We start from the raw sequence: 16,803 nt of genomic DNA, 5'->3' as shown, positions 1-16,803 counted from the left end.
TACTCACCCACCATGGTTCCCGCGTCGGAGCTCTGTCCGAAGAAGCCTCTAGACCGGACCATCAGTAAGATGGTCACTAAGAAGCCGTAGAACCAATCAAATGTAATAGGTCCAGCTTAGGAGACTAAAATGCAGGAAATTTCCCACCTAACCTCGGTCAGGTGAGGGAACCTATATTAGGATAAATAGGATATTAAGTAACGATCATGTTCCATGAAGATATTTAGTAAATTTCCTACTGTAAATATATTAAAACTTAATTTTTGATTAGTAATATGCATTGCTAATAACTTCATTTGGACAACTTTAAAGGCGATTTTCTCAATATTTCGATTTTTTTGCACCCTCAGATTCCAGATTTTAAAATAGTTGTATCTCAATTTCGAAAAATCGACCCTTATGACTGGTTTTGTCGTCCAGGGTCACATATGAATATTTGCTTGTGTACTCATATTTATTTGTTCAATTAATAATAATTTTTAGGTAATAATAATTTTGAATATTGTTACATTTCATAATTCTCTCATGTATTATATTATATTATATTATATTTTAGTTAAATGATTCACATTTATTTATTTTATCTAGATGAAATAATTTTTTGTTTAGGATTTAGATGTGATATGTTTTGTCCTGAAATATCCACCATGTTTTCTTTTCCTTACAGCATAATGCTGTGGACTTCTGCTAAAAGGACTGTCCAATACACAGATCTCTTATGTATTTTAGGGTCAGTGTTTTCACTTTCTTAAAAAAAAACCCAAAAAACCCAGTTTTATCTGTCTGACCTTATTTCTGAGTCAAAACACATCATTTGAAGGTCATAGCATTGTGGATCAGAGTAACAGCTCCTGAATACCAATGGGAGCATGGTAGATGAAACATCTCATACATGAAACTGTGAAGAATTAGTCAGTCATCACATCAGAGGCTTTCTAAAGTTTAAATAGTTGAAGTCAGCATTAAGTGTAAATAACCCTATCTGTTTTCTTAATGCATTTTATTGTGTAAGATTCATTCCTATAGGTTTTTTTTTTTGAGCTGATACTTTTCAATCAGTGTTATACCTTGATCTTCCAGTGAAACGACAGAGTTCTCTCTGGTGATGTATGACAGACCTCTCAGTTCATTCAGTCCACTTAAACCCTACCTTTTTCTTACAATTGACTGCAAACTCATATTCAGATCTGTCTTCATCCACTCACCAACCGATGGAGAGAACCAAGTTCCTGTCCTATATCTTTTTTGTTTTTCGATAATCCGTTTCACTCTGATGTACATTACAATATGGAAGAAAAGATCTGTCACTACTTCTGTTACATCACAATTTTAAGTAGGCTACCATCAGAGGCATCATGCTCATTCAAACTGAGGGGGGAATGTGCCCCCTCAGATTTTCGAGCCAAGTGGATTTGGAATTCTGCTTCCAAAAGACAAAAATAGCCGAATTATATTTTTTATATTTGATACAATCACACGGGTGTGATGTGCGGCACATCACTAGCTGCTAAATTCAAATCTTCGTTCGCACTTTGGCTGGTGCTGAGCCGGAGACAGATGCATTTTTACAGCGCTGCATGTTATAACCAATCACACATGATTCTGTTGAGCTTATGAATGCAATGGCCAATCAGAGGCGTTGAGATGAGTCATCGCTGAAACACCAGAGTTTTGTTCACTGCGCGTGTCGCTGACTGACCCTGCGTTCCATTCAGAAGGGCTCATCTCTATGCCCTAATCCCTTCAAAGGGTTTACCCTCCGGAGTGAGAGCTTCGAAGGGATGAAGGGTGTAGGGGTAAAAAATAACTTTTTTTGGAACGCACTTCTGCGTCATCTTAACGAGACGATCAAGGATGCACCTTTGTCATACATTTTGTTACAAAATTTTTGTACACTGTTGACCCCCAGTTATCTTTTACGTTAAATATAATGTATATTTGTATATGTAATGTAATGTATATTGTGTCTATGTATTTGAAATATTTGAATGTACTGATAAAGGTAGCTGTAAAGTAATTGTTGAAGTACAATGTCGTTTTGACCATAATAATGTTATAAAACTCGTAAAAATATTACAGTAGTATAGAAAAATACTATACATATGAACTCTGTGACCCCAAACAACTTCCTTGTGCAAAGGATCATGGGGGCCCTAAGTGTCCATTAGTTGTACCCTTTGAAATCCTTCATTCCGAAGGGCCCTTTGAAGTGGCCAGTTTTGAGTACTTCGGTTTGGAACGACCCTTTAATATGGCGGCCATAATTGTTTTCACACCGAAGTGCCCTTCGGAGGGCGATATATCCCATTTGGAACGCACCGTGAATTCTGCTTTCTGGTGAATTAACTCTCTCCTCAGAAGCAACAAAGTGCAGATGTGCGTACGATGTAAGTAAGATATGCATTTCACAGTGTAAACAGATTCAGTGATTATAATGGGAGTTTTTGACTCGTGCCCCCTCAAAAATAATAAGTGCATGACGCCCCTGAGTACCATAACACAATTCTATACAGGTGATTAATAGTCCAAATAATGGTGATTAATAGTCTGAACTAAGGGACTGAAGAATCACTGTTTCTACTGTGTACTTGGCATGAATCTTGAGAAATGACGAGCTTTATCTCCAAAGAAAAAGCGGTGAGAATATTGGTGTAGCATCTAATCAACAGATCAATTCTTAGCCTAAATGCATCGATTGCCTCTAGCATTGGTGTACATTTCTCCCTTGGGTAGATTGAGGTGCTGACATAATTAGATACACAGGCATCTCTCTTCAGAAACATCATCCTCAGATACAGGATGCTTTAGAATGCACAGACCGTGGATGATTGACGGCGTCGGACTGAGAAGGAAAAGCCATAAATAATAGCAGTGTTTACTGGTGCATGCTCTGAAAAGAACTACCTATATTACAGTAATGCATTAGCATATTTTTGTGTTGTATCATTCAATAAATGCTATCACATGAAAAGGAAACCCTCTTTTTTTCCCTAAATTATTTCCTTTAAGTGATGCCCTTTAGCTTAATATACTCCTTTGAGAAACAGAGTAGCATTCATTGACTAACTGGTTGTGCACCAGAGCGCGGTTCATCAATACAGAGGTTATGATGTATGTGCTAATGCCACATGAGATAACTCCGACACAGCTGTTTCCCAAGGGCTTCAGTAACTGTCTAAAGAAGAGAGGCAAGTCCTATAAATTCACTTTATGTGTCTGCTTAGCATTCAGCTCACCTCGCACAGCAACCATTGACTCCTGCTCTTTAATATGGATCGTTCCTCCACCCTCCTCCACAACATTTTTTTCTCTATCCTATCAGTTGAGACCCATAAGAGGAAAATAATATATTTTTGTATGTATTTAATATCATGCCATTCATTTGAAGTTACTTAGCAGTGACTTATAATCAAAGGTAAAAGCAATAGCCGTTTGACCTCAGTTTAGGGAAGAGCGGGAGGAGGAAGAAAAAGCTCCCCAGGGGTAAAATACAATCTTTACAAGGTCTCAGTTCGGGAATGTATGCCAAAAATATCAGCTTGGTTTCATCAAAAGGACTAGATATAGAGAGGTTCGTACATCTAACCATAGATCCTGTTTTGACGATGTATTACAAAGAGTGTGAATTTTAATGTGGCTTATTAATGTTAGTGTCTGATCATTATGTAACAAAGTGTTCACTGTGTTGTGTTCTTTCAGTTTGTCATTTCCACCTAGTTTTCATCTTTATGAACAAAGGAAACATTGTTGAAGGGAATTGTCTAAAGAAGTTTGGAACCTTTGAAATCAGGCTTTAACTTTGACTCATCTCTTTCTTTGTATGATTACATGCAAAATAGAGACTTTTCAGTGCTAAAGTGTTGTAAGTTCAATATATTCTACTGAAATCAGCCCCATGCTGGCACAGTTATAAGAAAAGTTAAAAGCATGCCGTCTGGTTTATATCACTTTGGAGAATGCAAATCTGTTAAAAGGTTGTCTTTTAGAATGCAGTATAGATGGCTTATTTTTCATGGTTTCTGGCAAACATTAGTCTAATAGTAGCCAGTGAAGTGCATGTCTGTCAAACATTTTCTCAGCAAATGCTGAAGTATTTAAAATGTTTATTGAACGTTTAGAAAAAAAACGTAAAAAAAAAAATCCAAAAAATAAATTCTGATATTTGTTTGTAATGTAAATCAATGAGATCTTTATAACAGTATAGCAGACTTAAATAAAATGTATAGAATTATCAGTTGTCACTCTACAGTATATATTTCCCAAATAATAGGCTGCAAGATGATAATTAAATGCTTAGTTTTATTATCTATTATCTAAGCTATAGTTTTAGTTTAGTTTTTTTGGGGGGCAAAGCACATAATGCACTACAATAAGTAGATTTTTCTGTTGCTTCAGAATTATACTAAATTTCAGAAATATACTAAAAGGCCTTTTACCTGATAAAGTACAAACTATTAATCAGATGACAGAAATCTTGTAGCAGATTGTGTACATAAATTATTCAGCAAAGTTTTGATCAAGTTTAGAATTTAGAGGCCTCAGAAATGTGTATATCAAATATGGTGTAGTAGGCTTTATAGGGTTAAAGAAATAGTTTACAGAAAATTAAACAAAACTGTCAGCATTCACTCTCTTGTAACCCTGTATGACAAAACATCATTGGATGCCTCTGACTTTCATGGTATTTTCCAAGAAAGAAAGACAAACATAGACAAATAACCATATTTGTTTATTCTCGCTGAAGCTGCCAATAAACATACTTTACCATTGCATCTTAATTCAGGCAATAGTTTGTTGGTTGTATGGTAGGGCTGCACGATAAATCGCATGCGATATTTAACATCAGCGGTAAATCTCCATCACCTGCGGCTTTCTGACAAGATGCGCGTTAAATATCGCATGCGATTTATCGTGCAGCCCTATTGTATGGTATTCCTGTTTTTAATTCACTGAGCTTCAGATTGATTTGCTGCCAAAATGGGTGTTGCAGTTCGTGACAGGGAATCGGAGAAAAATGTCAGAGGCAGTCCTTTAGTCTGACACCCGTCTTCCATTTTTAATAGGTAAATGTGACAGACCTCTAACAAAAGACAGCAAGACTTCAGCAAAGGCAGTCGGTAGCTGTGACATCCTTTACCAAAATAGAGTTAAAGGTGCAGTAGGTGATCTTGGAAAATGCTTACTTTAGCCTGATAGCACTGAAAGCGAACGTCCCACCCTCCCTGCAATCGCCGTCCAAAGCCACGCCCCCGAACGCATTTACGCTCACAGACAGAACAACATTATTACAATAGGCTACATCAGCGGTTCCCAATTCCAGCCCATGTTCCGAAGTGAAGTAAACTTCAACGGATTTCCCCCGCTCAGGGAGTAGGGAGCTATGAACACTGTGTAGGGATCATATCGATCGGAACACAGTTCATGCACGTAGCTCACTTCTAACGAGCTGGCGCGAGGACTGGATTAACCGCTGGGCTACATCATGTGTCATTCAGCGGTGAGAAAACTTTAAAAGTACTACAATACCAGAAAGGAAGATCGGGTTGTTGATGTTTGTCTGCCATTCTCCCTCTGTCTGCACAGCGTGCTCGAACCGAGCGTTTTGATTGGAAGAACATTTCTTGATCCTACGCCTTCCACAGAATATATGAATACAGACAAATACATTTAGACCACTTAACTTAATGATTGCTATCGGGATGTGAAGAGACTTTCAACCAGCATAACAAAAAATGTTTCTGAAGACAATCACCTATTGCACCTTTAAGTGCAGTTTTAACCTAAGTGCAGTATTTCCACATGTTTAGTTAGAAAATGTGGTAATCATTCAATCAGAAACATGCTGCCTAATGTTATTATTTGTTAAGCTATTTGTACTGCACAACCAGAAGAAACCTTCAGATGGAAAGACCAATGCTGGATCTCATGGGTAAGCTGAGACAAACATGCACAGATATTTGAAGAGCAATGTCCTCATGTCGCACTCAAATAGCTTATAACAAGTGTTTATACGCAATGTGAGGAGTGGATGAAGAAGATCCTCCATACTGTTTCTCTCTGAGCTGTACCACCCAGTTGGAGGCTGTCTCGTGATGGATGAGTGCATTGTGAATTCAATGTTTTGCCAGAGCTGTGTGAAAGCACTTCATGTGTATGCTACGATTCCTCCAGGCAGCTGTGACAGGTTGATTTATTCTGTAAGAGGCAGAGGTGGTGTGTGATTGGTTGTGTTCTCTAGCTGAATGCAGAAATCATAGCTCAATCCTGCCCCACTATCTCCTCGGTCATTGACTCTCATCTACTGCTGTAACAGTGCATTGTTTTTTTCCCCTCTACAGTTCAAGAGGTCCCTTCTGCATGAAAAACACAGATTTTTGGGTGCTTTTTAAGTTCAATGAGCAAACACAAGGCCATCCATCAGTCTCTTCAGCCAATCTCTACCACTGTTTCACAATCTGTCTCCGCCAGTCCCATGGCCCATCCGATGTACTCTTCAGAATCAGAATCAGAATGAGAATGAGCTTTATTGCCAGGTATGTTTATACATACGAGGAATTTGTTATCGTGACGGAAGCTTCCACAGTGCAACAGAATGACAGTGACAGGACAAAAACACAGATAATAATAAAAAAAATTAGAACAAGTAAATAGGCAATAACAATATACAAATTGACAATTGTATGTACAAGGTATATTACAATAGACAAACCATGGTTCACTGCAAAACTGTCAGGCCAAAGAAGATGCTCGCAGGAATGGGGACAGATTCTTGTATAAACAGGCCAAATACACACTGGAAAAGGAGATCAGGATACATCAAAAGGATACATCTCTTCGAGATGCAGCCCCAATTATTCCCCAGCGATCGGGCCAAAATTGCCTATATCATATCACTCTTGTCTGGACGAACTCTGCAGTGGGCACAATCCATCTGGGATACAGCCCCATTACCAGCTCACTCACTGCATTCATCACTTACTTCAAAGAGGTATTTGGACAAACAGCCAGCGAACTGTCCGTAAGCGATCAACTCTTCCAGCTATGTCAAGGCTCCTCCACAGTGAGTGATTATGCACTGCAGTTCCGCACTCTTGCGGCCACCAGTGGCTTGAATGAAGTGGTGTTCCTTACCGTGTTCAGACAAGGGCTCAGCCTCAACATCCGTTAGCAAATGGTCATCTATGGTGATGTTGTGGGCTTGGAAAATTTAATCCAAATGGCTATCTGCATCTCTCAGTGGCTCGCAGCCTGTAATATGGATCTACCTGCTACATCTCCTCTACCCGCCACACCACCTGCCATGCCTCCAGCACCAGAACCCATGCAGATAGACTCGTACCACCTCACTCGAGCGGAGCATCAACAGAAAATCAACAACAGTCTCTGTTTGTATTATGGAGCAGCAGGACACATGATGGCTGCCTGCCCAGTCCGTCCACCACACCCAGCCTTGAGTACCCTTCAGTTACAACCCATGATTGCACCACTGTCACGCACTACTGTGCTGCTAACCTCGAAGTTCTTCTCGACTCGGGATCCTCTGGGAACTCTCATATCACTGAATCTCCTCCGACAACTCAACCTATTCCTAGTCTTGGGAAAACTGATGGGCAAAGGCAAGATCCTGTACTGCTCTCCCACCATCACACTTTGCATTAGATGTCTGCATCATGATGAACCCATTTAATTTCTGATGCTGGAAGGTTCAATTGCCTACATCATCTTGGGACGCCCTTGGTTAACCCAACACTCTCCCAGTGTGAAGTGGAATACTGGTGAGATCCTGCAATGGAGTTAATATTGTTTTCAGAACTGTGTATCGTCCGTTCCGAAGCCACCTGCACTTCCTTCATCCATGCCTAGTAAGGTGGCCCTCCGACTCACCCTCGGTCTTCCAAGGATTCATGAATGAGATGTTCCGGGAGTACCTCCAATGCTTCGTCATAGTGTACATCGATGACATCCTCGTTTTCTCCCAGAACCTGGCCAAACATCACCACCACGTGAAGCAGGTCCTTCAGAAGCTGAGACAACACCACCTCTAAACTGGAGAAGTGTGAGTTTCACCGTAATTCTATCCAGTTTCTGGGATATGTCATCGACCATCATGGCATTCACATGGACCAGAGGAAGGTACAAGTTGTCAAGGAATGGCTGCAACCAAGCACCATCAAATAACTTCAACGATTCCTGGGCGTTTGCCAACTTCTATCACTGGTTCATCTCCAATTTTAGCCAAGTCTGTGCACAAAGCCTCTCAATAAAGCTCTGTGTTGTGGATATTTACCTGTGCTGTCTACTTTTGTGTGCTAAAACCAATCACATTTCACAATCTGAAAGTTCTGTTTATATGTACCCTAAACATTGCAATCAGATATATTATATATATATATATATATATTATATATTATAACATATTTCTTTATTCCGAAGTTCAGCTCATGCGCATTATGTCAGTTGCCACATTCAGAAATGGAGAAAGAGACTGCAAGTTACAAGAGCTATAGTGAGCATAACTGGTTTTTGCTTTTATGACATAGGCCTATCAAAAAAAAAAAAAAAGTCAGAAAAGCTTTTTAGAAAATATTCACACTCCACCACTGACCAGGTCATAACACATAAACATAAATAAACCTAAGCCATAAACATCACTGCACTGTGCATGCATGCTAGTATTTTTTGAATCAGATTATTTAATATATACACCACCCCTTCATTTGGATCGAGCTCAACCAGATTGATTGCGCCAACAATGCGATTTTAAACTGATTATTTGGTTGCATGTAAGCATACTTTTGAGTGAATTGTGAAATGGTTCTGGGGTGTGTTTCCCAAACAACGACGCAACTCACTGCTCAACTACCATAGTTTGATGCATTGTAAATTAATTAAATAGAGTACAAAGATACAAACAAAAATTGTATATGGACCATTCATTTATATAATGCAACTTCTTTTGTCCATTATTGGAGTATCTGGATTGTTGTGAGGAGGTTTAAAGACCTTAATAAAAAAAAAAGGTAGCTGTGGCTCTGTGATAATGGCCTTGAGACCTGTGGGCTGAGCCTTTAAACCTTCTGAGGCTGGTGGTCTTAATCTAAGACAACTGATATGGCCAATAACCCACCTTTCCACAAACATACAAATAAAATTGCTCACCCACCTGCAAGTTAACTGAGTTTAGCAGGGCTCCCGAGGTCCCTTCCATTCTGCCATTTATAACACCTGACTGACTCGCAGTGTTGCACAGGAAATTACTTTGGAAAATCCAGGCTGGGGGGATTATTGAATTATGCCAGAACCGTTCCGTGAGAAGAGAGGTGGAATTATTTGCCGCCATGGCATCTACCATCAGCTCCCGTGAAATCGGCCAGCTGTTCAGAGCTATTTTTACAGGGACCACAGCTGCAGAAGGCTAGCCGAGACACTGGCTGGTCATAGCAAGCAGAAAATATGAGAGTCCGTCTGTTATTATATGCACTACTGCTTCACCTGATCCCAAGGGCCAGTTTTTGAGGCAGTACCAAAGTCAAAGCTACCTGTGGGAGGTGAGCTCAGGACCCAATGCTCTAATGAAGAACTGTACCATCATTAACCTAAATTCCCCTAATGGCCTGTAATTATAGAGAGTGTATTGTCAGCAAGGGACACTTTAGCTTTTCATGGAAGGGAGCACTTACCATCAACCTCATTACTCTAAAAAGACATGCGGGAAAAAGCATCAAACAAATATTCTTTATCATCACAAAGCTGAAAAGCGAGATACTGAGTATAAATGCAGGGCATGCTAAAAAATAATCAGTAATTTCAGGCAGCCAACCCTCTAATAGCGTTTTTGTACACTGTGCACCCTGTATTGTCTCGTAGCAGAGCAAAGGGAAATTTGCATCATTAAAGAAGCACAGGTGATGGAACATTGTTTGAAAACACCTGGAGCATATAAGCAGAAAAGAACTAGAGTGCTTAGATGAATTTCAGAGAAAGACTGGGGCACACAGCTTGCGGTCTGTAGTGCTGAAAGGACATGTTTATTTAGCCGGCTGAGTATCGCTCCTGGTGTGAAGATGAGCAAATGTGCTCCAGCAGTCCTGATGGTGTTTTTTTAGCCAAGCTGCCCGTTTTTCAGTACTCCTGCATATTTCCTTTCACAAACAACTCATTGTATACGTCGAGTCAGCATGTAACATGCATGAGCAGTCGGTGTGAAATGTTTTTTTATAGAGAAAAGGCTCTGAATTTTGTTTTACGTCTATCTTTGTGTTACATTTCCAGGCATATGATTACAGGAGCTGCCAGTCATTCTTTGAACTACATAAGGCGGCATTATTCATCTGGAGCGCCTGAACACAATATGTCTGTCAATGTGTGTTTTGTCAATGCCAGTGTATTATTTAAGTGACAAATTCACAAAATGATCTCACTGAATGAGCTTAAAAACACAAAAGCGCACCAGTCACTTACAACACTGACTCCTGGACTTATCTTTAAATGGAGCATGTGACTTGTGCGTCTCCTGTGGAGTAACGCCTCTCTTTGTTTCTTACGATGCTTCCTCAGGGGCAAGGAGAAGCTTCAGCAAGAGGCACAAGTATGGAGGGGGACTGTCTTAGTTGCATCAAGTACCTCATGTTCATCTTCAACTTCTTCATTTTTGTGAGTGCTCTCTTTCTCTAAAGGTTCCAAAAGGGGTTTTGCAGTTATGCCATTGGGGAACCATTTTGTGTTCCCCAAAGAGCCTTTCATTCAACAGTGTGAAGAATATTTTAATAATTCAAAGAACTTCTTCCACAATAAAGAATGAAAAGGTGAATGTTCTTGAAAGGTTCTTCATGGAACCATTGATGCAGTTAAAGAACATTTATTTTTAAAAGCGTAGACCATTGTTTTACATACCGTAGGCTGATAAGATCTGAACTTGACTGTGGCATCATGCCAGTTGTGTTTGTTTCAGAATGACTAGGAGTGATGATTTGCTTTGGTTGGAAGTGTGGAAAGAATCTGGTTTCTTTGTTATATTGAAAACCTGATGAGATGCAGGTGCAGACTCTTGCTTTCCTAACAAAACGTGTAGTTGAAATGAGTCTGAATGATCCAAGTCGCCACTTTGAAAAAATGTTAACATAACGGTATGAAAAAAACACACTGATCTTGTGCCAATGTGCCTTCGTTTTGCTCATAAACCACACTGCACTTCCTAGTCTTCCTTTGTTCTCAAAGGTGTTTTTTTAGCAGTATCATGAATTTCCCTCTGCCACACTAGTGCTGTGGGAAAATGTGCTGTTTCATAGAAAAACTGAGCATCAATCATTATTTGATAATCTCAATATTGCTATATCATAAAATCACTTTTTTTTGTTTATATATGCTGGGATCTATACTAAGCCATTTTCTCCTCCTTTAGCTTGGAGGTGCATTCCTTCTTGGGGTGGGAATCTGGGTGCTGGTGGATCCGACAGGTTTCCGGGAGATTGTGGCAGCCAACCCTCTCCTGTTTACAGGAGTCTATACAATTTTGATCATGGGCGGGATGCTGTTCCTACTGGGATTTCTGGGCTGCTGCGGAGCCATACGAGAAAATAAATGCCTTCTACTGTTTGTATGAGATTTTCTTTCTTACTAGATATATAATTTATTGGTATCTGTCAATATTGGATATTTATTGTAAACGCTAATTTCCCCAATTTGTACTACTTAGATTACCTTTGCTGTCTTCATAAATTCTCAAGAGAACGTCTCTGAATTAACTGATGCTCGCGCCCCCCTTGACAGGTGCTGGCGCCCCACAGGTTGAAAACCCCTGATCTAATGCTCACTTAAAATACATTTTTAAAAACTAATAATAATTCTAATAATTTAATAACACTAAATGTAATCTTTAGCAAATATCAAAATAAATGTCAATTTTTATACTGTGGATTATAACGTTGTTATGCCTAAATTCACTTGAATTTTTTAATTTAGGGTTTTACTTTTATTTTTTAAACAAAATAATATATATTTTCAAATCAACGGCCAGAATTATATTAATATTGTGCATCCCTATTTAGCATCAAAAAGCAATGTGTGTAACACTTAATATACTTATTTGTTGCATATTTAGGCATCTGAAGTACTTCACATCTGATTCAGATGCAAATATATCATAATGCTTTTTTTAAATTATTAATTTAAACAGAATAATATACATTTTAAAATAGGCTATAGCATCATAATAATTGGCTTCTCAGTATCAGCCAGAATTATATTAATATTGTGAATTCCTATTCATATTTAGACATGAAGTAGTTTAGATGCAAATATCCTGTTTTTCTTCCACAGTTCTTCATGCTCATACTCATCATATTTCTGGCAGAGCTGGCGGTGGCCATTCTGGCATTCATTTTCCGGGAGCATGTGAGTATTATTATAGCTGGATATCATCAAGCCACCTGTAATATACCACTGCTCTCACTACTACTGTCTATCTGTGGATCAACAGCTCACCAGAGATTACTTCACCAAGGAGCTGAAAGTACATTACCAAGGCACCAATAGCACTGATGTCTTCACCTCCACATGGAACGCCATTATGACCACAGTACGATAACATACTGTACAAAATATAGCACAATAATGCCTTTAAAGACATTAAACTGTGTATTGGTGTCTTCATAGTTTGATTGCTGTGGGGTGAACAGCGCTGAAGACTTCGATGATCAGAGCCTCTTCAGACGGCTGAACCCCAGCAGACTAGTGCCAGAGGTTTGTTGCCAGAGGAACCATCTGATGCTGAGCAAGGAGGAGTGTCTCAAGGGAATTATGCCAATCCGTAACAAGGTCAGCAATGAGTTTAGTACAAATTAGTAAATGAGTGGGAATGAATATGCAACAAGAAATGCATTAAGAAACTGAGTAGGAAAAAGGATGAAAACCAAAATAAAAGAAAGTAAATATGTTGTTTTTTGGAGAAAGAACAGTGTGGTATATGACCCTGTCTATGTAATAGCTCTCAAAACGAATGATTCATATTCTGAGTCACATATACTTTTCTATTAATATATATATTATATACATACACACACACACACACACATACACACAGGTTATAACCAATTTAGAATGGCGTCACTATGAGTAGTTAGTAATAAATGAGAAATTCAGTATCCACTGAAGCAACATTATTTTGTTCTCTTGTATTAAAATCTGTACTTCTTTGAAACAGGGCTGTTATTCAGCAGTGGTGGACTATTTTGAGACATACATCTACATGGCTGGAGCCCTTGCTATTGTGGTGCTGACTATTGAAGTAAGGTTATGATTTTGCTTTTTAATAAGAAAGTATGATGTGATGATTTTACACTTATAATGTGATGACAAATTGTTTTTCAAGAACTATGGGTTGTGATCGCCACCTAGTGGAGAGAGAAGTTGCTTTACCATTCTGTTCAAATGAATGTAATAATAATAATAATATATTTAATTTATATAGCGCCTTTCCCAAGCTCAATGTAGTAAAGAAGTAGTTTTAAAATAGTATTTGCATTGAACTCTTTGCTAAGCTTTATTTGTTGTTCTTTCTCTCCCATCAGCTTTTTGCCATGGTGTTTGCTATGTGCTTGTTTAGGGGAATCCAGTAATCTTAACATGCTGTACATTAAGGACATTTTGAGGAGGAAAAACATGGCATAGAAGACATTTTTAAATAAGAAAAAGAAGGAAACACTTATATATTTGCCATTTCTATGTTGTGATGCTGGAATATCTGAGAATTGCCAAAAATGTATTGTACTTCGCAGCTGGGACTTTGAGGTACTTGTGAAAAACAAAAGTAAGAGTTATTCGTAAATTAAGGGTGGCATCTATGGCAGTCCTTTAAGGTCAGTGGAGGACACCTTGCACTGATATTTGGTTGAATATTTGTAGATGACAAAAAGACTGATTTGTACCAATATGTTTTAGCTTTTATTTACAGTACATTGTTCACCACTGCTCCAGAGCCATGATTAAAATAAAACACTGTGTGAATGGGAGTGTGTCTGTGAAACAGGGAAGATTGGGTTGTGTGTGTGTGTGTGTGTGTGTGTGCTTGTGTTTCTGTATATAATCCGAGAGGCCAGCAGCTTCTAAAGTAATGTTTTGTGAGTTGCGAGCAACCGTGAATATTTTATGTGATTTTAGCAAAACTGTGCTGTATTTGTGTTGTATCTATTGTACACATGACACTGAATGATATATATATAAAAAAAAGACCATCTGCAGTGCTTACTATTATTGTGTTTTCCATAATGGGTTGAATCTGGCTATTCCAATAGCAAATCTAAACATCCTAGATAAAAGCTTCAAAAAACATTAATTTTGTAGCACATACTAAATACTACATAAACCAATTATGGCTTTAAAGAATGTGTCAATACACTAGACTGTTTTCATTTTTGGGAGATTTATGATTCAAGTGTAACTCGTATCATAAATAGGGTGCATAAATATTGCATATTAAAAATGAAAATATTATCTAGGATGCCAGATTTTAAAACCAACCTAATGTGAATGTGGTTTACAGTTCAAAGAAAAGGTATGAATAGCAAAAAGGCATTAGAAGCTGCTTACCCTGCCTCAGGCTCTACAAGATAAATATCCTGGGCAGTGCATTGGTTCTCAAGACTCATGGGACTTAAAGAGACACACAGGTAAGCAGGTTAAGAAGCCTAAATGACAGTTTCATCCTTATCTGCTGTTCTCTAAAATAATGCAGGAATTGTTGGACAAATCACTGATTCCTGAATGAAATATGTATGGAAGATCAACAGTTCTCTTTGAGTTTGACAGTCATGTTTTATCATGTCCGACAAGCTTGTCATTAGATTTGCAGCCAGAATGAATTTGATTTTTTCAATTGTTAATCATCCATTAACCACTTGTCAGCAACATCGTTTACTGAATTTCATTTCCTTGACTACCTGTAATTATTTTCTGAATGCGAACTGCCTATTTCATTTTGCTTTGCAAGTATTGTTTGTGCTGTTTGTAAAATGTTTAAATTGTACATAACATATATTCGTTTATGAACTATTTAAGCTATTTGTTAGTTGCTTTTAATGGTAGACTGGAGGTAGATTTTATCACTCACACTAGACACAAACAACACTGGATGTCATTCTTGGAATCTTAAGATCTTTCTGCATTCTTTTGGCATAGCCAATTTATATCATGCAACACTCTACTTAGGAGGCAAGTAGCTGAATCAGATCTGTCAGAAATGGGGGACCAGGTTTGATAATCACATCTCCAACATATTATGTAAATATGACGGTCCACAAACTTGTTGATATTCCTGTCAATATTGAAATCAAATAGCTAGGGTCAACTCCATAATATTCATTGAGTCAGCTTTATGTCAGCGATTTCAGCAAGGTTATGATTATGATTGTACCATTATGATTGTGTCTGGTGACAGAGGTTACATGTGTCAGACTTTTCTCATGACCCCAAACCTTGCTCCATGCCAAGCACCCCATACACAGTTTAAAAGTGATCTTGCTGCACATAACTGCTGTGACTTGTGACTTTTAAATATTGAAAGGAACACAGTAGGTTTATATAAAAAAAAGGTTTATTTTCAACATGAAGGATCAGCCTGCAGTAAGAAAAAAGGCACATTTCCACTTACTATAGTTCCAGACACAAATTATCCTAATAATCATAATAAATATTTAGACAAGTGCACCTATTCAGCCCACTTTCAAATGAAAAGTCTATCTATCCATCTATCTAGTCACTTGAGTGTCAGACTTTTAATTATACGTCGCTGTATTTTTGACTATTTACTCATTTTAAAATTTCAGAAATTAACATAGAAAACCATTATTTCTCTTTCATTGTATTCATGTTTTCCCAACTGAACTACGGAAACACAAATTAAAATGTCTGAAAACAGATTTTACTGGGTCTGAAAGGTACACTTTTCCTTTATTCTGACAGTTAGTTATCAAAATATCATACTTGCATCCAATTTCCAGTCCAATAACTGAATTTCCTTCTCCACTTTGCACATTTTTAAAGCTCTGTATGCCATTTCTTGCTTTCTGTTGGAGATCTCTACTTGGAGATACTTCTTGTATAGTGTCTTAACATCTTCCACAGGTTCCTTTAAAAAGAAAGCATTAAAACATCTTCCTGCATTTCATATCACCAAATAGTACTGTTGTGCCCATCCACATACTATTTATTAAATATTAATACAATTTAAAAATAAAGTAATGTGTACATATTTCTAAGCATTTAGTGTATTAAATACTATATTTATTTAATACTATGATCATTGATATCCCATTAAAAATTAAAATAAACAGAGCTGTAAACTTACAGAGTCCAGCTCTTCATCTGATAATACAGGTGGCTGAAGTAGGGCCAGTCCATGTTCAGTCACTGAAATTATGTGATATGAATTATGCATATTTACTGCAGTATCGATTTGTAGAGACAAATAAAGAATGTGGTGCACGTACCTGTGACATAACTGCTGCAGCCAGCTGTATCTCCTGGATCAGACCAGCAGCCACCAACTATGCTCGCTATGATAGGACTGTCCACATTGTTCTCAGGGGGCAGCTCCTCTTCATCCATGTGCTCCTCTTTTGTTGGGACTAGTCTCATCTTCTTCAGTGCAGCCTTTCTCTTGTTAGCTAAATTGTGTTAAACCCTGAAGTTATTCAATTCAAAACACTAAAAACTAATTCTGAGTTTTTAATATAGAACAGGGGGTTTCAAACAAGGGTGCTAAGGGTCTGAGGAAAATGTCAGAAAAAAAAGGTGTAAAACGGAGAA

General features: G+C 38.1%; 1 protein-coding gene across 4 annotated transcripts in view; it reads left to right on the top strand.

Moving 5' to 3' along the window:
* Positions 1–14,176, top strand: part of LOC107671373 (tetraspanin-18-like) — a 36,725-nt gene extending 22,549 nt beyond the window's left edge. For all 4 annotated transcript variants that reach the window (XM_016464283.1, XM_016464280.1, XM_016464282.1 and 1 more), the window contains 7 exons: positions 10,558–10,653; positions 11,402–11,596; positions 12,319–12,393; positions 12,479–12,577; positions 12,655–12,816; positions 13,202–13,285; positions 13,569–14,176. In XM_016464283.1, the coding sequence (XP_016319769.1) occupies positions 10,591–10,653; positions 11,402–11,596; positions 12,319–12,393; positions 12,479–12,577; positions 12,655–12,816; positions 13,202–13,285; positions 13,569–13,616 (726 nt within the window). In that variant the 5' untranslated portion in view covers positions 10,558–10,590 and the 3' untranslated portion in view covers positions 13,617–14,176. The remainder of the gene's footprint in view (positions 1–10,557; positions 10,654–11,401; positions 11,597–12,318; positions 12,394–12,478; positions 12,578–12,654; positions 12,817–13,201; positions 13,286–13,568) is intronic.
* The last annotated feature ends 2,627 nt before the right edge of the window (positions 14,177–16,803 follow it).

The sequence above is a fragment of the Sinocyclocheilus anshuiensis genome, unplaced genomic scaffold, assembly GCF_001515605.1.
Source record: "Sinocyclocheilus anshuiensis isolate Anshui unplaced genomic scaffold, SAMN03320099.WGS_v1.1 scaffold4039, whole genome shotgun sequence".
Taxonomy (NCBI): domain Eukaryota; kingdom Metazoa; phylum Chordata; class Actinopteri; order Cypriniformes; family Cyprinidae; genus Sinocyclocheilus; species Sinocyclocheilus anshuiensis.
This window is presented reverse-complemented; position numbering and strand designations above follow the sequence as displayed.